General features: G+C 47.7%; 10 protein-coding genes and 2 non-coding genes across 12 annotated transcripts; 8 read left to right on the top strand and 4 right to left on the bottom strand.

Annotated features, from left to right (window-relative positions):
• Window positions 1–36: 36 nt before the first annotated feature.
• Window positions 37–828, bottom strand: YIP5 (Yip5p; the record flags this gene model as incomplete). Its single annotated transcript, XM_002555727.1, has 1 exon — window positions 37–828. One exon carries the CDS (start codon window positions 826–828, stop codon window positions 37–39), a length of 792 nt encoding a protein of 263 aa, XP_002555773.1.
• A 315-nt stretch (window positions 829–1,143) lies between these two features.
• On the top strand, window positions 1,144–1,980 carry KLTH0G17094g (KLTH0G17094p; the record flags this gene model as incomplete). The annotated part of the gene is made up of 1 exon (XM_002555728.1): window positions 1,144–1,980. One exon carries the CDS (start codon window positions 1,144–1,146, stop codon window positions 1,978–1,980), a length of 837 nt encoding a protein of 278 aa, XP_002555774.1.
• Window positions 1,981–2,299: 319 nt separating this feature from the next.
• On the top strand, window positions 2,300–3,505 carry SUA5 (threonylcarbamoyladenylate synthase; the record flags this gene model as incomplete). The annotated part of the gene is made up of 1 exon (XM_002555729.1): window positions 2,300–3,505. One exon carries the CDS (start codon window positions 2,300–2,302, stop codon window positions 3,503–3,505), a length of 1,206 nt encoding a protein of 401 aa, XP_002555775.1.
• Window positions 3,506–3,531: 26 nt separating this feature from the next.
• On the bottom strand, window positions 3,532–6,351 carry PMR1 (Ca(2+)/Mn(2+)-transporting P-type ATPase PMR1; the record flags this gene model as incomplete). The annotated part of the gene is made up of 1 exon (XM_002555730.1): window positions 3,532–6,351. The coding sequence occupies one exon, from the start codon at window positions 6,349–6,351 to the stop codon at window positions 3,532–3,534; it is 2,820 nt and encodes a 939-aa protein (XP_002555776.1).
• A 331-nt stretch (window positions 6,352–6,682) lies between these two features.
• Window positions 6,683–10,276, bottom strand: RPA135 (DNA-directed RNA polymerase I core subunit RPA135; the record flags this gene model as incomplete). Its single annotated transcript, XM_002555731.1, has 1 exon — window positions 6,683–10,276. One exon carries the CDS (start codon window positions 10,274–10,276, stop codon window positions 6,683–6,685), a length of 3,594 nt encoding a protein of 1,197 aa, XP_002555777.1.
• A 1,249-nt stretch (window positions 10,277–11,525) lies between these two features.
• On the top strand, window positions 11,526–11,598 carry KLTH0G17182r. The gene has a single exon. It is a non-coding gene; the product is annotated as a tRNA-Lys (tRNA).
• A 240-nt stretch (window positions 11,599–11,838) lies between these two features.
• Window positions 11,839–12,909, top strand: KLTH0G17204g (KLTH0G17204p; the record flags this gene model as incomplete). Its single annotated transcript, XM_002555732.1, has 1 exon — window positions 11,839–12,909. The coding sequence occupies one exon, from the start codon at window positions 11,839–11,841 to the stop codon at window positions 12,907–12,909; it is 1,071 nt and encodes a 356-aa protein (XP_002555778.1).
• Window positions 12,910–13,373: 464 nt separating this feature from the next.
• On the top strand, window positions 13,374–14,600 carry KLTH0G17226g (KLTH0G17226p; the record flags this gene model as incomplete). The annotated part of the gene is made up of 1 exon (XM_002555733.1): window positions 13,374–14,600. One exon carries the CDS (start codon window positions 13,374–13,376, stop codon window positions 14,598–14,600), a length of 1,227 nt encoding a protein of 408 aa, XP_002555779.1.
• A 460-nt stretch (window positions 14,601–15,060) lies between these two features.
• KLTH0G17248r lies at window positions 15,061–15,132 on the top strand. The gene has a single exon. It is a non-coding gene; the product is annotated as a tRNA-Asp (tRNA).
• A 1,216-nt stretch (window positions 15,133–16,348) lies between these two features.
• Window positions 16,349–17,062, bottom strand: THG1 (tRNA guanylyltransferase; the record flags this gene model as incomplete). Its single annotated transcript, XM_002555734.1, has 1 exon — window positions 16,349–17,062. One exon carries the CDS (start codon window positions 17,060–17,062, stop codon window positions 16,349–16,351), a length of 714 nt encoding a protein of 237 aa, XP_002555780.1.
• Window positions 17,063–17,995: 933 nt separating this feature from the next.
• Window positions 17,996–19,186, top strand: ILV5 (ketol-acid reductoisomerase; the record flags this gene model as incomplete). The annotated part of the gene is made up of 1 exon (XM_002555735.1): window positions 17,996–19,186. The coding sequence occupies one exon, from the start codon at window positions 17,996–17,998 to the stop codon at window positions 19,184–19,186; it is 1,191 nt and encodes a 396-aa protein (XP_002555781.1).
• A 726-nt stretch (window positions 19,187–19,912) lies between these two features.
• Window positions 19,913–20,581, top strand: KLTH0G17314g (KLTH0G17314p; the record flags this gene model as incomplete). The annotated part of the gene is made up of 1 exon (XM_002555736.1): window positions 19,913–20,581. One exon carries the CDS (start codon window positions 19,913–19,915, stop codon window positions 20,579–20,581), a length of 669 nt encoding a protein of 222 aa, XP_002555782.1.
• Between the last annotated feature and the right edge of the window lie 401 nt (window positions 20,582–20,982).

Raw genomic sequence — 20,982 nt, forward strand, 5'->3', positions numbered from 1 at the left:
TATCGCACGTGATCGAACCCGGCACCGGCTCCCGCACTACGCGAAGACGTGCGGGACAACCCAGCTCAGCAGCTGCGCGCTCGCCGCGCCGGCCACGAGGCATGTCACAAGCAGCGGGCGCGACTGCGCGCTCTCCTCGCCGCTACACAGCTGCCGGTAGAAAAACGCGCCGGAGTGCAGCAGCCCCAGCGCCCGCACGCTCCATACAGCTGCCCACACGGCTGCCCGCGGCAAGGCGTTCGCCAGCGCTACGCGTAGCACGCCTGTGAGCGCGACCAGCGGGACCCACACGGCCAACGAGTACCCGTAAAGCGTGATCAGGGACACCAGCGGCCACTGCAGCTCGAGCTTCAGCACCAGCCGTGCCATCAGGTGCACCACGGCCGGCGTGCCCCATGCGTACAGGTATGCGATTATCAGCGCGGAAACCAGTCTGCGGTCGCCCGGGTGTGCTAGACTTTGGCCCAGCGCTGCGCTCCTCACAACCCGAGCCAGCGTTGTCGCCGCATAGTTCGCCAGCCCTGCGCACGCCGCAAGCCACACCGGTCCATAGAGGTCGGGCTCCATTTTGCCCGCGGGTTCGGACTCGTTCCGGGCTTCAGCGTCGGTGTCCCGGAGTGAGCGCAGAGTGAGCGCGCACTTTACACGAGCACAAAATGTTTCGTAGTCTATCTGGTAACAAGAGGCATAATATGAGGGTGCCGTGGTCGAGCCAGCTGGGGCTTTCGCCGGCAAAACGTCAACTGGAACATCCGCAGCCGGGGACTCTTGTGTGTTTGCGCCGTAGTTCCGAACTGGCTGGTCCTCGAACGGATTGGGTTCGTCCATTTTTGGTGCTGCGTCTTCTGGTTGGCTCGTTCGTGTGTGTTAGTTGCCTGAGGGAACAATTTTTAGGGTGACGATGAGGAGGTGGAGTGGAAAAATGAAAAATCGGACCGTGGTCAGGAACGCCATGGGCTAGCACGAGCCGTTGGCCAATAAGACTACTTGGCGGGTCGAAAGGGGTTATTCTAGATTGTTCGGAACCCGGCGGGTAATGTATATAAAGCAGGGACTCGCAGACCTTTCGAAGGCCTAAATGTTGTCTTTCTGGCTCCCCATTGTATTCCTCGATAACATTCTTTTTATTTTAGCACCAGTACCATGTCCGTCAAGACCGCTCTGATCACCGGCGCCGCCCAAGGCATCGGCAAGGCTATCGCCGTCAACTTGGCCCAGAAGGGCTTCCAATTGGCGCTCGCAGACCTGCCCCAGCAGGCTGACAAGGCACAGAGCGTGATCAAAGAGATCCAGGCCGCGCGCCCTAAAACCAAGGCTCCTATCTTCCTGCCCGTGGACGTCTCCGACAGACAGTCCGTGTTCGACGCCGTGGACAAGGCTGCGGACCACTTCGGCTCATTCGACGTTATGGTTAACAATGCAGGCATCGCCATGGTCGCCAAGGTTCTCGAGTGTACACCCGAGGAGCTCGACCGCATCATGAAGATCAACGTTGGTGGTGTGCTCTACGGTACCCAGGCCGCAACCAAGAAGTTCGTGCAGCTCAACAGAGGCGGCGACTACACCCCTAGCACCGTCAAGACTGCCAAGCGCGAACTGACTGGTAAGATCATCAACTGCTGCTCCATCGTCGGCAACGGCGCCTTCGCCGCTCTGCCTCTGTACTCGGCATCCAAGTTCGCCGTGAAGGGTCTGACCCAGGCCTCCGCTAAGGAGCTGGCGCCTCTAGGTATCACCGTGAACGCCTACGCTCCAGGTATTGTCCTGACACCAATGTGGGATCTCATTGACAGCAAGTTGGCTGAGATCACTGGCCTGCCAACTGGCGAGAACCTAAAGAGAGCCATCGACGGCATTGCCTTGAAGCGCGGTGAAACTCCAGAGGACGTCGCTGGCCTTGTGGGTTTCTTGGCTAGCGAAGGATCTGACTACATCACTGGTCAAAACATTGCCGTTGACGGTGGTATCTCTTACAACTAAGCATGTACATCCTTGTATAAACGCAATCTCGAGCTGAGGGCCTCATTTCTGGATCCTTAAGCTAACATATTTTTAACAAGAGCGCAAGCGGTCAATTGAGCTACCTCGGACACTATGCTGGTATTGGGGCCACACAGCCGTCTAGTTTGCCCTCGCGCTAGGACGTGTCTGTCTCTGAGCGCTGAAGCGCCGGAGATGGCTATCGCTTTAATTTAGGTGCATTTACGCACACGTGACCTTAGACAGCCATCTATACAGAAAATTTTAGTCACGTAGCCATCGAGAACTGCTCATCGCGCACATTCAAGCGCGGAAGTGGATGCTAAGAAGGCTTTTACAGACCATGGCTTTCGAAACTAAAATCCTCAAGGTAGATCCCAAGTCTATTCTATTTTCTGAGACCGCACACATTGATGGCTCTCTTCCAACCATCACAGACCCTGAAACGGAACAAAATCTACTAGAGGCAGCTAGAACAATCAGAGATACAGACGACACCGTAGGTTTTCCGACGGAAACGGTCTACGGGCTTGGAGGGTCCTCTCTCAATGACAAGTCGGTTCTTAATATATACAAGGCCAAAAACAGGCCCAGTGACAACCCACTCATAAGCCACATTTCGTCCATCGACCAGCTAAACCGGAAGATCTATGGGCAGGAATCTTGCTCCGATATCTTACAAAACATCCCACAGATATACCGCTCTCTAACAGAGAAGCTTTGGCCAGGCCCCCTCACAATATTGCTGCCTGTACCGCAGCAGTCAACTCTGTCGAAACTAACCACTGCTGACCAACCCACTTTCGCAGTACGCATACCGTCGAACCCTATTGCCAGGGCCCTTATTGCTCTCAGCGATACTCCTATCGCTGCACCCTCAGCTAATCAATCGACTCGTCCCTCGCCAACGCTCGCCTCGCATGTGTTTCACGACCTGAAAGGACGCATCCCTCTTATTTTGGATGGAGGTGCGTGCTCGGTAGGTGTTGAGAGCACCGTCGTGGACGGTTTGGTCTCTCCACCTCTCCTTCTGCGTCCTGGTGGCTTCACCTGGGAACAAATCCGCTCGATGGGTGGCCCGCAGTGGGTCGACTGTAAGGTTGAAAATAAAAAGACTGTTAGTGAAGGCGAAAAGGTGCGGACTCCAGGTATGAAATATCGCCACTACTCACCCCAAGCAAAAGTCATCCTTTTTGCCCCACAAGAAGGGAGTGCACCTCTTGAGAAGCGCCTCGAAAATGTCAAAAGCGTTATAACAGACCACGCTCGTGATGTTCGCGGATTTGCGGTTTTGTCTTCTCTAACTTTTCCGGATAACCTGCTTGATGACCCCCATGGAATCTATAGGTGCTTGGGAAGTTCGAATACCGAAATACAAGCTAACTTATTTGCCTACCTGCGGCAAGTTGACGAAATGCCGAATATCGACATTATTTTCGTTGAAGGAATTGACGAAGAGGGGGAAGGGCTGGCAGTGATGAACAGGCTTAGGAAAGCTGCTTCTAATAATGTAGTTTCATTTTAATTACTTGAACTCATTAAAAACTCTATCTAAACGGCAGAATAGTAGTAGGAGTCATTGGCTCTCTTTTTGCGGTAGTACAGTTTTCTCAACTCGTCGGCAATGAAGACTGTGCTGCTGATTGTAAACAGGAAAAACAGATCGCCGAGACTGAGCCTCTCTGTCTTGAAAATTCTTTGGAAAAATGGCATGTAAATTGCGCACACTTGGCCAAGGAGAGAGAATCCAACGGCATAATTGAACATGTTGTTTGCGAAAATCCCAACCTCAAAGATCGACTTAGTAGAATGGCGACACGACAGTGCATTGAACATATCGAAGAAGACGAAGCAGGTGAAAGTCATCGTAGTATCTCTAGCAGTAATTTCGCCATCCTCGGTCATCTCCTTTATGAAAACATAAATTGTTCCTGCAATAATAAATGCAGCGCTTTGCAAAAGCCTCTTGAAAACATCTTTGGTCAGGATCGCATCTGTACGCTTACGTGGAGGTTTTTTCATAACTTCATGATCCACTGGTTCAACACCAAGACTTTGAGCAGGAGGCCCATCCATTAAGATGTTAATCCACAAAATCTGCATAGCATTTAGCGGGTTTGGCAATTTCAGAGCGGTAGAGATAGCAACAAGAGAGAGGGCAGCAACGGACGTTGAAAGCTGAAAGGTCAAGAAATTCTGGATGTTGTTGAAGATACCCTTGCCCTCCTCAATAGCAGTCAAAATTGTGCTGAAGTCATCGTCTGTTAGAACCATGTCAGACGCTTCCTTCGCAACATCAGTGCCCATTTTACCCATTGAAACACCAATGTCCGCAAGCTTTAAAGCAGGAGCGTCATTTACACCATCCCCGGTCATTGCCACTATATCGCCTCTCTTCTGAAGGGCTTTGACTATGTTCAATTTGTGCTCAGGAGTAGCACGGGCAAAAATATTCACATGATCTATGATACTAGCCAACTGGTCCTCTGACATGTCATCCAGCTTGTCGCCACTCAAAACTGCAGTCTCAGGGTTGAGGATAGGAATGCCAATTTGTCTAGCGATGTTCACAGCAGTATTTTCTGCGTCACCTGTAATCATTATGATATGCACAGACCCTTCAGAAAGTCTTTCAACAGCTGCCTTGACGCTGGGCCTAGGAGGATCATTCATACCCAGCAAACCAGCAAAGGCTAAGCCTTTAATATCATCCTCGCCAAGTTTTTGACTTGAATTACTTGGAACTTCGAGTCGAGCAAAAGCTAAGGTGCGCAGCCCGTCTGAAGCTAAAGAGTCTGCCGTATCACTGATTACTCTCCTTAAGGAGTCATCGAGTTTTATGGACTTGTTTTCGGAGCTCACGAAGTGAGTGGCTTTCTCGAGAATTTTTTCATAGGCGCCTTTAACGTATATCATAGCTCTTCCATTTGACTCTTTTACTCTAACAGCCATAAACTTTCTCTTAGAGTTAAAGGAAATTTCGTCTGTTCTCGCAACCAATTGCCTTTCGTCTTCCAAGCCAAACTTACGGAGAACTTCGAGGATAGCAATATCAGTTGGGTTGCCAAGGAATTTCACATGCTCATGAGAGTAAGTGGAGTTGTTGCAAATACTGCCAATGCGTAGAGTAGCCTTAACATCATCAGTCAGATGCTTTTTCAAGTTTCCATTTGCTGACTTTTCTAAGTTCAGTATGTTGGACTTGTTTGACATGCTCCCAAGACTCCAGACTTTGCTGACAGTCATATGGTTAGCTGTCAAGGTTCCTGTTTTGTCAGAACAAATAACATTCACGGAGCCTAAGGTTTCGACGCTGGGCAATCTCCTTATGATAGCCCTCCTTTTCGCCATTCTTAAGACACCAAGAGCTAGTGTTACTGTTACAATGATAGGTAGACCTTCTGGAATCGCAGCAACGGCCAGCGAAACTGATATTTGGAACATTTCCAGCCATGATCTGCCCTGAATGACCCCAATGAGACATATGATTCCAATCACGACAAAACTCATATACGACAAATCTTTTCCTAATTTGTCCATTGCGGACTGTAGAGGAGTCTTAGGTTTTTCAATAGAGTTCATCATTTCAAAAACTTTACCAAAAGCAGTGTTCTTGGCTGTCCCGACGACAATTCCTCTTCCGTGACCCTCCCTTACCAAAGTTCCCATGAACGCAATGCATGACCTCTCAGATATAGGTACTATCGAACCTGCATTTTCTTGGTAAAGCTCTTTATCCACCGGTGATGCTGATTTATGTACCGGCTCATTTTCACCAGTCAAGTTGCTTTCCTCAATAGACAAGTCAACGGCCTCAACAATTCTTAGATCGGCTGGAATTCTATCACCAACGCCAAAGCGAACGAGGTCGCCGGGAACCAAAACGGAGGCTAGGACTTTACTTTCTTGGCCACAGCGTATAAGACGGCATTGATCGGGGACAAGACGGTTCAAAGCTTCTAATGACTTTTCAGATCTGTACTCCTGTACAAAGCCCACCGTAACGACAATTACGATAGCAAGTGTTATGCTTACAGCATCGTCTATGTTTCCCATGAAAAAACTGATGAGGGACGACCCTATTAGCAATAAGATCAGAGGATCACCCACGAACATTGATAGAAACCTCTTCCACAAGGGCCCTTCTTCGTCCGAGCAAATTTCGTTGTTTCCGTACTGCTCTCTGCGTTGTTTAATGTCACTCTGAGAGGGTAGCCCTTTGAATGCATCCGTTCCCAGGTTGTGCACGGATTCCTCCACACTCAAAGTACAGAACTCTAGTGACGGCTGGGGCTTAGACAAGGCATCCTCTGTTGATAGTTCCTGTGCTCGATCACGGTCGAGATACGAATCAAATGGGTTCTCACTCATATGGCTAAAAACCTTCTATTGAAAGCAAGAAAATGAAGAGCCAAAAGCGTTGGGTGGAATTCTTTGAAAAGCCGGTAGTTAAAACCAATGAGATCTACCAGCGATTCAAGCTTTGTTTTCAGCTGACTGCTTCCCGATTTTAACAGATCGCATCACGAAATTCAAATTTTTCGCCTAGAAATAACGGCAATTCGTTAACAAGTACTAGCCTCGAGGTGACATTTAGGTATTCTCAAAGAAAGTGATGTCTTGCCTATCTATTGAGTCTGATTATGTTATATATCCATGGTATTGTACAAGAGGGATTTTAGACCTTGCCGGTTTTGGTTTTCTATTTTGGTTCAACGTTGTAGCGTAATTTGATACCCATTGCAGCTAGCTCAGAGTCAAGGTATTTCAGAACGAATGGAATAGCAACAGTAGTAGTCTGCCCGCCGCCCACGAACTTATTGCCTTGACCGTCTTCCCAGATGTGAGAGTCATCGATAAATATCTGCTCATCGCCCTGGTATTTGGAGACGACTCTCTTCGCGTCTTCAAACTTCACGGCGCAACGACGACAGCGCACAGTAGCCAATGACCCGATTCTTGGGACACTGTAGTGGGTGGTTAGCAGGGAACCACACTCCCGGCACACAGCGGTCTGTGTATAATCAGAGCAGTTTAGCAGACGATCCTGAAGCAGGAACGAAGTACCGTGACCGATTAATGCATCTCTTTCCATTTCACCAACACGGATACCTCCGTGTCTCTTTCTACCTTTAACAGGTTGCATGGTCAGACTGTTGACGGGACCAGTAGAACGGACTTGGAACTTATCGTTCACCATGTGACGCAGTCTCTGGTAGTACACAACGCCGATGTAAATGTCAGCTCTAAGCTCTTGACCAGTAGCGCCAGAGTACATAGGCTCATTACCGTGGTAGTTGTATCCTGCTTGCAATAGCTGCTCACCAAAGCAGTCCGCAGGGGTGTCCTCTTCGGTGAATGTCCATGGGGTAGCATCATGGGCCATACCATGCAAAGCGCCTGCCTTGCCTGCCAGCGATTCAACAAACATACCGATGGTCATACGAGAAGGGAAAGCGTGGGGGTTGATGATGATGTCTGGTTGCATACCACTTTCACTAAAAGGCATATCAACAGTGGGCCATTTTCTAGAACACACACCCTTCTGGCCATGTCTAGAAGAGAATTTGTCACCAATTTGAGGTGTTCTTCTGATACGGTATTTGATGGACACCGTTTGAAGCTCTTGGAATTTACTGGACTCATCACCAATCAAGTTCACCTCTTCAATGTATGCTGGCTCAGAGGAGTGGTAGGTTTTGATCTTGGTTTTGTTGAGCGTATCGTCAAAAAACGCACAAATCGGGTCCCCTTCCTCGACATAAGTACCGATCATTGGAAGGCCGTCGTCGTCTAATTTATCTAGCCAGTTCTTTGGCCACTCGTCGTCACCGAAACCGAAGTGTTGCGTAATTGGATCACCACGGCTTCTGTTTAATGCCAAATCTACCTTTTCCACTTTGTACATCGTACCATAACCGAGCCCCCTTTCGTCTGCCGACTTGTTAATAATCATTGCGTCGTCCATATCATATCCTGTGTATGAAATGACCGCAACCACAGCATTGAACCCATTAGGAAAGTTATCCATTCCGTACTCATCATACAAGTTCGCTTTGACAATTGGGGTTTGACCTGTCTGAAGTCTGTACAACTTGTTGTCGGAGCGGTGACATAGAGCAACACCCGGAGTGCCCATGGTTTGTTTACCCATCTGGCACTGATACATGTTTCTTGGAGATTGATTGAAATCTGAGAAGGGGGTTAAGTTTGCCAAGATCGACAAAATGTTGGTAGGTGTAAACTCAACATGAGTATGAGTGTTATTCTGAATTTCCTTTGGAGTGACTGCAATATTCATGTACACCTGTTCAAAAGGACCCACGATGTCTTCTTTACCTAATGGTAGGTACTTCACTGGACGCATCATTCTAGAGTGGCCGCCAAAGAGGTACAGCCCTGGGTATTGACCACGAGAGGATGGTGGGACGTACCCTATCTCCAAATCAAGAGGCAACCCTGGCGTTTCTCCCTCAACCTTCCAGAATCTCAAGGTATCAGCAATGATTTTACCCTGTTCGTGAGAACACCAACCAACAATTTTACCATCTAACTGCACGCAACACATGGTTGGGCCTGCAGTGAAGGTGTGGGAGGCAGGCGCCACACCTAGAGAATAAAGTAAAGATGGGATGCGAGAAACATCAGACTGGGAAGTGGAGATTTTACATTTGTGAGCAAAATGGTTTAAAAGACCACACGGAGAGCCATCTGGTGTATGAACTGGACACAAGAAACCCCAAGACTCTGGAAGCAGCTTTCTGACAGTAGTGGTTTTAAGTTGAGCAAAGAATGAACCTCTGTGAACCATTCTGAAATGAGAGATGAAACGATAAAAGTTAATCTTCTCAGCAACGACAGTGTAACCAGAAACTTGTTGCAAGTCAAGCCCCGACTGAGACACCAGATTACCTGTGGATAAGAAATATTGAAGCTTCGAACCAATGTTCTCATTCACTCTCATCAGAACCCTCGTCATATACTTCCGTTCTTTGAAGTTGACTGCCAAACCACGATTAACATCTGATTGAATTTGCAGCTTAATGTTTTGTAGGTATTCTTCTATTTTTTCCTTGATGATCATACCGTAGAGAAAGCCTCCAAGCAGAACTTCCTGGTGCTGTGTCGCATCTGGATTATCGGGAGAGCATTCGCCGGCAACCAAAGAGTAAAGTTTTCGGATCATGAACAACAGCATTCTGGATTTGTCTTCATTACTATCTCCGAGATGGACAAGCACAATCCGCTTCAGCAGCTCTTCACCCACCTGGAAATCAGTCGCGTCTGGCGAGGCTTGCAACACGACACGAAATTTGTCTCCCAGATATTGCAAAACTTGACGACGGTTGTGAAGTTCGCCATACTTCTTTTTGTGACCGCGAAGTAGCAGTTCAAGACGATCAGTTAAGAAAGAGTTCGAGGTGTCTGAACCAACAATTCCATCGAAAATTTCCCTGTCATTTAGCTCACACAAGGCTTTCAATATCATGACAACAGGTATCAGATACTCATTTTTCCTCCATGAGAAACGGAAAGTAACCTCACCGTCATTCAGATAATGCAAGACGTTTGTTTGAGACGTCTGATCGGGTCTAACGGATCTTATTTGGATACCATACTGGGAGTACGAGGCACCTCTGTTTGCAAAAGAAGGTCTAATGATCGCCATTGGGTGGTTCCTACGCTGCACAATCAGCATTCTGATAAGCTTTTCGATACCGTTGATGATAAAGTATCCACCAAGCTCATCACTTTCTTCTTTGTGCTTGACGAGCTCATTAGGAGATAGCTTGTTGAGATGACAACGGTTGGATTGCAGCATGACCGGCAAGCCACCGCAGTCTCTAATTTCCGTAAAAGACTCCTCGCCATCGTTGATAGCCCATCTTAACTTTAATAGAAGCTTCCCTCTGTAAGAGGAGAGCCTCTGTCTCGACTCAGAGGGAAAAACCTTACGTTCAACTGCTGAAGATACGCCATCGTTGGAAACGGGCTTAGAGATCGAAACCTGCTCCACACTCAGCGTCAGCTTGTTACCCAAGTAATTTGGGTTCTCGTCGGATTTTGTTCCATCAAAAACGACTTTGCCACCAATGTCCTTAACGGCTTGGTTGAGCAATCCGCCATCCGGACCCTCAGTTAATGCATTAAAGGAGCCAATGTGAGGTTGAACTGCCTCTTCCAACAGGGGAAACGCCGACTTGTCTTTTGGCGGGTTGACAAACCGGTTTTCTCTTTCCAGAGTGCGGAAATGAGCGGTCCTCGCGTTGGCAGGTGGCTTAACTACTTTGCTCATTGAGACAACACTTAAAACTATTGCCCTTCAGAGCTTCAAAACGGACCTGTTGACTAGAATCTCAATTGGTGATGGTTAAAAAATCCGTGATGAGATGGCCATCGCGATCTTAGGAAGCTGTAGTGTTTTCTGAAAAATTTTATAAGTTGTCATTCCTTTTGGGAATTTCCGTAATTTGTGATATTTGTGCTCGGCGGCTAAAATACAAAAATACTGGAACTGGATCCGAATGTGCGCGGCCCGTATAGTCGGCGCGATGGCAGGTTTGTGTGACGATGAACCTCTGTTACTTTGTTTCTTTGCCTTGGATCAAAACTCTCAAAGTGTGGATTCTCTATAGGTTCGAAGGCAACAATCGCGCCTATACTTTTGAATAATCAACTCATAAAGCGTTCTATCTTGCAAGCTCCAGGAGTTTGGAGAGAGCAAATCGTTTAATTAAACAAGCAGCGAATCATTCATGCCTTGACGATCAGCCGCTTTTGCGAGAGCCAATTACAGGAGCAAAGCAGAATTCACTTGAAAGAATCATTAAACCTAATTTTCGTCTTTTAGACAACCAAAGAAACACTTTGCACTGGTTATTCACTATGAGATAACTTGTTTGAGGTACCACATGCGTCGAGCCTCGCATCCTCTCCTTCGGTTTCATTTCGTTTGGATCATTTTGTAGAATACGGAGCTAAATTAGTTTGACCTAACTTTGCTGTAGTGTAATAAACGGTATTAGTCTCTAGCTACATAAAGTGCTGAAAATACACCATCATCAGCTTATATTGTGCAAGAAGCCGACCTCATCTCCAAAATCTAAACTATTTCTAAAGCTCAATGCTTCTTCCCTAATAATTGGCCTATATTTTAGCAAGGACTGCCAGCTACAGTTCTTAGCTGCATGTCTTTGTTTAACATATCCGGTACCTATCAAACCGCAGAAAGTCCCCTATTCCCCCTTCGTAGAGGTTCAGGAGGCAATATGATTCCCGACTGCAAGATTTTTTGGCTTGGTCATGATGATGACAGTCTGCTCGAATGAATATTTATTCTTCGTTTGCACCAGCATTTTTGCGCTTGCTCACTATGGCATAAGTCTCAAATATCTCCATTTACCGCTGACACTTTTATTCTGTAACTGCATGCTGAGGGAATTTTTAACAAAAAGTAAGCTAAGGGACCAAAACAATAAACAAGAACTGAACATGACCACCAAAACTAGTTATAACCTACATTGACTCCCTTCATGAACATAAAAGCCTTGTTGGCGCAATCGGTAGCGCGTATGACTCTTAATCATAAGGTTAGGGGTTCGAGCCCCCTACAGGGCTTTTATTTTTTGCCCACCGCGCCTACCTGTTTCCTGTATAGAGTTCGGCAACCCGTTTTAAAACGCGTCGAAACATGTCTGAAGCATGCCTCGATTCTGTCGCAAAGGCACGCCATGCAAGGAATTCGTCTCGCCCATGTATAGAGTAGGTTAGAGATGCAATTGCCTAGCTTGTATTAAAGCGCCTACAGTATCTTGCGATCTTGCGATGTAGCTGAAGTTGCATTCAAGGAGACAGCACATGTTCCTGCTTTCGAAGGTCTTATTGACATGTCTCTTGAGCGGCTCTCGGGCCCTACATTTACCGCTTAGAAAGGACGTTGAGCTCGCGTTGGCTCCAATAGTGGTTAGTGGGCTTTTACAAGAAGCAACCTCAACAGTGCATGTGACACAGGCCGTGGCATCGGCTGAAGTGGTTAGCGGGCTTCTACAAGAAGCAACCTCTACAGTGCATGTGACACAGACCGTAGCGTCGGCTGAAGTGGTTTCCTCGGCGGCTGCCAGCTCTGTCGCCTCGGCTTCAGCAACCGCCTTGCCCTACACTGGCTCGGCAGGCATTACCTACTCGCCCTACCAAAAGAACGGTCAATGTAAGACTGAGTCCATGGTACAGTCTGATTTGGCTCAACTCCACAGCTTTGGGATCATCCGTATCTACGATACAGACTGTGAAGTGTTAGGAAATGTTGTGTCGGCACTTACTGGTTCCCAGAAAATTATGATAGGGATCTGGAATATACAAAAGATTCAAGATAGCGTCGATGCGATTTCTGCTGCTTTCAGCTCAGACTTCTCCAAAATTTATGCCGTTTCTATAGGGAATGAGTTAGTAAACTCAGGCCAAGCCAGTGTCAGCGAGATCCAGAGCGCAGTATCAACGGCACGTGACCTATTGGGCGGAATCGGATTCACTGGCCAAATTGTAACTGTGGACACTTTGGTAGCTGTTTCAGCTAATCCGGCTCTCTGTGAGTGCTCGGATTTCATCGCTGTCAACTGCCATCCCTACTGGGATGGAAACGTCGAACCATCTGACTGTGGAACCTGGCTCCAGCAGCAAATCGCTAGTCTCCAAACGAAATGTGGAACGGCCAAGCAAGTCCTCATTACTGAGACTGGATGGCCAAATTTTGGATCGCCTAATGGCAAGTGTAACCCCTCGGCCTCCAACATGCAAACATGCATTAATGCCATTTCTTCTTCTGTGGGATCTCAAGCTATATTATTTTCTACATACAACGATTACTGGAAGCCCCCTGGTCCTTACAATGTAGAGCAACGTTGGGGTATCTTCGGCGATCCAGCCTTCTAGCTTCTGGCCCTTCAACTAGTTATCCGTATCTTCCGAATCTCCCGGATCTCTACTAGTTTTCTTAGCCCTTGCAGACAATCACAACTTTTTACGTATTCAGCACATTGTACAAAAATCGCGTACTACATCGTTTCCTTCCTGCGGAACTGCGCCCCAGGTCCAACCGTCCGACACATTCCGGCTCAGTCTGGAATTGGTTTCATTCGCGTTTGGAACACGAATCTTAAAACTGAGATTTTTTTTCCTTCTAGAGGCAGGCGCTTCGCCGCGTGCCAGAAGAAATATATCACAAGATCTGAGATTCAAATGGAGATACAAGATTTTTCAATCAAGAGGACAAAGCGAGCAGAGCGAACAAAGCGGGCAAAGCGAACCATAGCAGAAGGCGAGACTTGAAGTCGGTGAGCTTCCGTGAATTTGCAAAACTTAGGACTCCAGCGAGTGAACAAAACTATAGAATTCCCATGGTCCAAGTTAAATTCATCCACGGTGTGCTATTCTTAGCAGTGGTGGTCAAGAGATCGCTACAACAGAACCCAGATGCTCTCACAGGCGCGAATAGTGGCAATAGTACGAGCTCAGTGTCGAGCTCGTCTAGGGATCGCAGTAGTGTGACGAGCTCATCAAGAACCAGCTCCTTGTCATCCAGCGTTTCAGATTCATCTCTATCGTCGGGGACGACGATCATAGTCTCATCGTCGCTGGCCTCCTCAGTGTCATCCAGCCTTGCATCCAGTTCGATTTTAAGTACTTCTCGTACGTCCAGTTCCAGTTCCTCTTCGCGCTCCTCCACCAGTGCAGCCCAGACGTCTTTCACCTCCATATCTTCAAGCTCAGGTTCTAGCCCCTCCAGAAGCAGCGCAAGCTCAGGTTCTAGTTCAAGCAGTAGATCTTCGAGATCTAGTGCGTCCAGTTCTAACCAGAGCTCAAGTGGCAGCCAAAGTCAGAGCAGCAGCCAGAGTGATAGCTCAAGCTCTGCTAGCAGCACCACTTCCGACTCGAGCTCCGCGTCAACCTCAGCTTCAACCTCATCTTCAGACTCTAGTTCATCCAGTGCGTCCCTTGCTTCGTCAACTCAGTTTTCATCTTCAACGCCGTCTTCCAGTTCACAGTCACCCTCAACAACGGAAGCTCCAACTTCCAGTCAAGATCAACAGGCGGCTTCAGACTCTAGCACGATAACGAGGACGGTGAGTGGCAAGACCATTTTGTCAAACCACTACACAACAATAACCCAGTCTGCCGCTGCTACTGCGCAGAGCTCTTCAGACAAGTCAGGCAGTGGCGGCTCTAAACTCTCAAAGAAAAACCGCAACATCGTCATAGGATGTGTGGTTGGCATTGGTGTGCCCTTACTACTCGCTGTTCTTGCCTTTTTCTACTTTTACTGCATGAAAACTAAGAAAACGAACTTTATTGACTCTGAAGGGCATGTTGTGACTGCGTACAGACAAAACAAACTTACAAGGTGGTGGCGCTCTGCCATGGGTAAAGAGGTCAGCAGTGAATACGAAGGTGACACTCCAATTGGGGGGACTTCAGACCTCGGGGACGAGGCTGGCGGTCACCGTAGTAACGGTGTTAGTAGAAATCCCACCGATGGCAGGGGATCACACTCCAACGAGCTGATGTTGGATGAAGAGAAATATTATGATGAAAATGGCAACGAGTTGAATGCAAGGAACTACTAGGTTCGCGCTTCCTGCTACTTTAACATCTCCTGACTTGCATAGAATGAAACGCTAAACTCTTTCATTCGAAAAATTAACTAAAAAAGATACCGCTTCCAACCACTAATGCTAACCAGATCCAATGTTGGATGTTCTGATCTGGGCAACTCAAATACTATCCTCATATAGGTTATCACATTAATGCATATAATTCCAATTACTGGGCTCACTTTTGACAATCATTGAAACAGCTAACAACTTGTATCTATTGCCCCCGTGCGCTCCCCTGTATGGTACATCGTTGAACGCTATAAGTCCGGGCATTACTCGAGTAGAGCGCAAGAGGACTTCGACGCCATCATCACCCTTCCCAATATCTGGTTTAACCCGATCCATCCATCACGCCAACAAGCGAAGCACAATTCATGGACTAAACAGTACAATATATCTAAATGTGTTCTATAATGAATTCAAAAACAAATCCGCGATAGTTTAGTGGCTAGAATTCGAGCTTGTCGCGCTCGGGACCGGGGTTCGATTCCCCGTCGCGGAGAATTTTTTGGGTGATGTGGTTAGGATATCATCTTCATAGGCGATATGGTGCATGTCAGGTACTGAAGGTGCACGCACGTTAAACTAAACAATTCTTTTTCCAACTGAAATCACCCAAGATTGGTGATGGACAATCTCCTTTTAGAGGCTTCGTCTAGCGGTAGGCGGGTTGTAGGTTATAACATCTCGCCAGGAGAACAATTTCTGATAATACTTGAAATTACGAAAACAAAGCCGCTACATGTGTATCTGCAAGTTAAGAATCTCAAGATAGATTCCCGCCCTTCCGAATATGAGATCCCACTTGAGCTTTCGTCCGCAGTATTGGAGAACAACTATTTTCAAATTCAGATAGTACAAGCGTCCAAGGTTGTGAAAAACACCATCGACCTTCAGCACTACCTTGTCATCAACACTGGTGACGGGATCCATTTCACCAGTTTGGAACAGCTGTTTTTAGACGCTACCAAGCAGCTGTGTAAGTGGAACCACAGGTCACCGAGCGATACCATATGCTCCTTCCACGCATACAATGTTCGCGGGTCGGCGTTACAAGTGTCATACTCCACTAGACTCGGCTCTGTGGTGCGGTTTAATTTCAACCTGCTTACTGAAACTTTCAAGCCCATCGAAGAATTGAATGACGTTGCAGGAGATTGCCTGAATAGTTGTAGCCCTTGCCTCCCAACTATTAAAGACCACGAGATGATAGGTGTCCCAGAAGTGGTATTCTCCTGTTTTGATAACTTCATCTACTCTTTAGAAGGAAGCATAATGAAGTTTCCGGCCACTGAATCAATGGCTGAGGACCAAACTTTAGTATCAGTGGCCGGGATTATAGCTAAACAATACAGCACAAAAAAGCTGAGGTTTTACGTCGCGAATATGCTTAACAGCGGGTGCCATCTTTTCAAGAGAAATGCTAATGGTGACTGGGATATGATAGAGATACTTGAGCGAACCGTATCAAGAAAAGAGAGCTCTCCATTGGTTAATTGCACTATCCGGTGTGAGGGCCGATCACATTTGGAAATCGTGTCAGGGAGCGAATGCGGCAAAATATTTCGTTGGATCTTTGACTTCCGCGATGAAATTTTACTAGAAAGCTCAGAGTTTGAAGTTGCAGGTGAACATGAGACTGTGCTGGACGTCCAGGTCATAGACAATACGGCGTATTTCATGGTAAATAGGGAATATATAGGCTACAAAGCCCTATGCTAAAAACCTTCAAACAAAACATCGATCTGCTTCACAACATCAATGTGGCAGACCTCACCCTTGTTGGTCACAAGTGAGCCTTTTTTGAACATGTTTGGCTCGTCATTGTAGTTGATTCCACAATCTGTGAACAGGATCTCTTGTTTGTCGCTGCTCAAAGTGCCGCAAAGCTTTTGCTCAGACTCCTGTGGCGTTAGTCCGCATTTGATTATCAGTTGCCAAAATACAGTATTGTATAGATTGTTAATATGTGTGTCCACATAACGCCAGCAGAGATAATCCTTTATTGTGGAAAGATTTGGGTAGCACACACACCTAGAGTCAAAGAAGGGGAGATGCTTGTAATCAAGCGCCGTACCTGGGAAGAATTTGGACCATAGCGCCACGTAGTTGGCAGTGAAGAGAGACACAAAAAGTGAACTCAGCTTATCGCGACGCCTTTTGAACAGAGATGTATCCTTTTTCAGGATAAAAGAATACTCATCGCTTTCTCCAAATGCAAGAACAACATCATTCTTATACTTGAGAACCACGTTCTTCGCGCTCGCGTTCATGAGCTTTAAAGCCCTTTCGTCGTTGGGTTTCTCGAAATTATAATGCTTGGAGAACTCATGAAACTTTTTACCATCGATTCTCACCACTATGTATGTTTCCGGCAGTAACGTCTCGTGAGATTCGAATTGGCGCACATACTCGAATCTTGACTTGGCCATTTAGTTCTGCGATTATGTGTGCGATGATGGCCAGTGAGAGTCATTTTAGTGATGATCTCGCCGTGTATAATTAGATATCAAGATACCTACGAAGCCGCCGATCAAGAGCAGCTACCAGGCTTTAAAGGGGATACCATGCTTTCGTGGTGGGATAACACAGGCAGTGCTTTGCCAGTTTGTTTGATTCAAGGCAAGAACTAATTCAGACAGTAAACATTTTAGAGGATGAGTACAGTTGAGTGCAATCTGAAAACTCACTTTCATCTCACACTGCGAGGTTCTCTCGGCTGGCCGACCACCACTGGTGCGGCCAGGTGTTGAAGGGATTTTTAATATTACTTGGTGGAAGTTCCTTTTGAGTTTGGCCCATGTGTCCATGAAGGTCGCATTTCTTAAACTGGCTACGTGTTGGACAACGTACGGCGTCTGCCCACCATAACGTTCCTGCAAGACAAGTACGAGGCCGCTCTAACAGGTGACTACTTGATCGTATTTGTAGTATAGCCACAGAGGAAACTAGTGTTCAAACTCTGGCCTACACGTGCTTAAAAGCTGCAGCGTTGCGCTCAGTTATGACACATCCTGGTCCATTTCTCAGTGTCTGTAATGTTACACTCGCTCGCTGTCTCTATGAGAACCCACTTAACATTGGAAAGTTTAGTGATTTCCGGCCGGTAGCGGTATATTCTGCTTCCTTACGAGCGAAGAATTGGCTACTTCAGCCCTACAGCAGGGTGCACCCTTCTTAAGCGAAGGCCGCTTCCGGCTTCTTGAATCTTGCGTGGGTCTAAGCTGAAAAAAAAAAAATTCGCATTGAAAAATTTTGAACATGAAAATATTTTCACATATAAAAGAGTGGGAAAGGCTAACCATAGTGCTAAGTGAACATTTTGTTTTCAGAAAGGCTGAATCATCTTTCATTCAGGTGGAAAAATGTCTCTAAGAATCCAAGCTACCAGACTCATTGCCAACTCTCGTGTTGTGACTGCCAAGAGAGCCCTCTCTTTGGCTTCTCGCGCTACCCTAAGACCTGCTGCCGCAAGACAGTTCGTCAAGCCATTGGTTGCTACCCGTGGTATCAAGCAGATCAACTTCGGTGGTACCACCGAGACTGTCTACGAGAGAGCTGACTGGCCTCGTGAGAAGTTGTTGGACTACTTCAAAAACGACACCATGGCCATGATCGGTTACGGTTCTCAAGGTTACGGTCAAGGTTTGAACATGAGAGACAACGGTTTGAACGTCATTGTCGGTGTCCGTAAGAACGGTGCTTCTTGGAAGGCCGCCATTGAGGACGGTTGGGTCCCAGGTGAGAACTTGTTCGACGTCGCTGAGGCTGTCCAGAAGGGTACCTACGTCATGAACTTGTTGTCTGACGCTGCTCAGTCTGAGACCTGGAACGACTTGAAGCCCTTGTTGACCAAGGACAAGACCTTGTACTTCTCTCACGGTTTCTCCCCAGTCTTCAAGGACTTGACCCACGTTGAGCCACCAAAGGACATCGATGTCATCTTGGTTGCTCCAAAGGGTTCCGGTAGAACCGTCAGATCTTTGTTCAAGGAAGGTCGTGGTATCAACTCCTCTTACGCCGTCTGGAACGACGTTTCCGGTAAGGCCCACGAGAAGGCTCAGGCTTTGGCTGTCGCCGTCGGTTCCGGCTACGTCTACCAGACCACCTTCGAGAAGGAGGTCAACTCTGACTTGTACGGTGAGAGAGGCTGTCTGATGGGTGGTATCCACGGTATGTTCCTCGCCCAGTACGAGGTTTTGAGAGAGAACGGCCACTCTCCATCTGAGGCTTTCAACGAGACCGTTGAGGAGGCCACTCAGTCCCTGTACCCATTGATTGGTAAGTACGGTATGGACTACATGTACGATGCCTGCTCTACCACCGCCAGACGTGGTGCTTTGGACTGGTACCCAATCTTCAAGGACGCCTTGAAGCCTGTTTTCCAGGACCTGTACGAGTCCACCAAGAACGGTTCTGAGACCAAGAGATCTTTGGAGTTCAACTCTCAACCTGACTACAGAGCTAAGTTGGAGGAGGAGCTACAGACCATCAGAAACATGGAGATCTGGAGGGTCGGCAAGGAGGTCAGAAAGCTGAGACCAGAGAACCAGTAAACGCCTACTGGTGCATATATTCAATAGTCAAACCCGAATTGACACGAACACACCCTGTACATTAAGGGGGGCCAGGTTGTCCCCTGTATATATATTTAATAGTCAAGTGAATTGACCGGAGCACAAGTTTACGCTGCGAAACTCGGCGACTTTCACATCGTCGGCGAGTATCCACGCACCGTTGAGAAATGTGGAGAAGTCCTTGAATGGGAACCTTTCTACGGCGGAAGTCCCTGCATGAGCCAAGGGCACTTTGCAGGCGCTCGCTTAGGGGAGCTGTTTAACCAGTCATTGATAACTTTCGCACAGCCGCTTGCGTGAGGATGGCTTCAGAAAAAGGCTTACCGAAGTTTGCCAGTCTATATAGCTAGCGGGCACCGAGGGTGACAGGCGGTCCAGCTAGCGAACCCAATTTATGACTGAAATCTGAGTCTTTATTAAATTTGAGCCAAGGCGGCTAAAGAAACATGATATAACGAGGCGCAATTGGAGAGCAGGAGATCCTCAGCTTCCAGTCGGGGGCGGCTCACCTAAGGGAAAGCTTCTAGAGGCGTCTGTGGAACCTGATGATTTCCGGGTTCAACCATACCTGAATCTTGCGATAGTGGAAAGAGATCGCAGTTCACGAATTCGAAGAACTGCTATAACCCATCCATTATCCTCTTGATCCAGGATTGAACAATGCTGGAGTAACCTGACGCACTTAAACAGCCCACTGGTTCTACAATGACCTCGCACATACAACCGCAGATATGCCTGGGGGCCACGGCTCCTAATTTCACTGCAAACACATCGCAAGGACAGCTGGACTTTTACAGCTACGCCAAAGGCTCGTGGTGTCTATTCTTTTCCCACCCGGCAGACTTCACACCAATATGTACCACAGAAATAGGCGCTTTCGCGCAGCTGGCCGATGAGTTTGAACAGAGAAACTGCAAGATGCTTTGCATGTCAACGAACTCTGCTGAAACTCATCTTCAGTGGATTCTAGATATTGAGGATGTAACCGGCGCCAAAGTCACATTCCCCATGATCTGCGATGAGGACGGCAGGATATCCACTATGTTCGGCATGGTGGACTCCCGCAACTTCGACGAGCGTGGCCTCCCCATTCCCATACGATGCGTTCTGATCATCGACCCGCAGTTTGAGGTCCGCCTACTGCATGCGTACCTGCTGTCTACCGGACGCAACACAGCCGAAATTTTACGGTGTCTGGACTCCTTGCAAGTCGTCGACCAGATGCATGGCAAGGTGATGACGCCCATCAACTGGATACCCGGAGACGACGTGGTCCTGTCTCCACAGGTGGATCAAGAAGACATAGAGCGCAACTTCCCAGAAGCGCGCGAGATCCGTCCATACCTGCGCCTGACGCCGCTGGATATGGACTAGCATGCTTCACGAGTTGACCTATTCGCATATAACACCAGAACGAGGAACGGAACCTGCCTTACGAAACCCAAGACGCGGGCTGACCGGTCTTGCTGAATTTCCCAGCGTCGAGGACGACTCCCGTTGGAGAGTTCTCGCCCACCGACCTGTGCCTTATTAGACGCTGGCGGGCCGAGAATACATTACATAAAATCGCGCGTACGTCGTGAGCCGCGCCTCGAGAATGTCGAGGCTTGATGTTCCGCCCGCAAACACACCGCAACTCGCCCGTACTCGAAAAATCCTACTATAAAATCTACTCATAGAAAAAAATTTCCTGACACATTCTGTTAGCCGCTGGCCATTGCCGGGAGGACTACCACGGCGAAGAAACCCCTCATTATAATGGTTAAAAGAGCCGC

Source organism: Lachancea thermotolerans (genome assembly GCF_000142805.1).
Source record: "Lachancea thermotolerans CBS 6340 chromosome G complete sequence".
NCBI classification, from domain to species: Eukaryota; Fungi; Ascomycota; class Saccharomycetes; order Saccharomycetales; family Saccharomycetaceae; genus Lachancea; species Lachancea thermotolerans.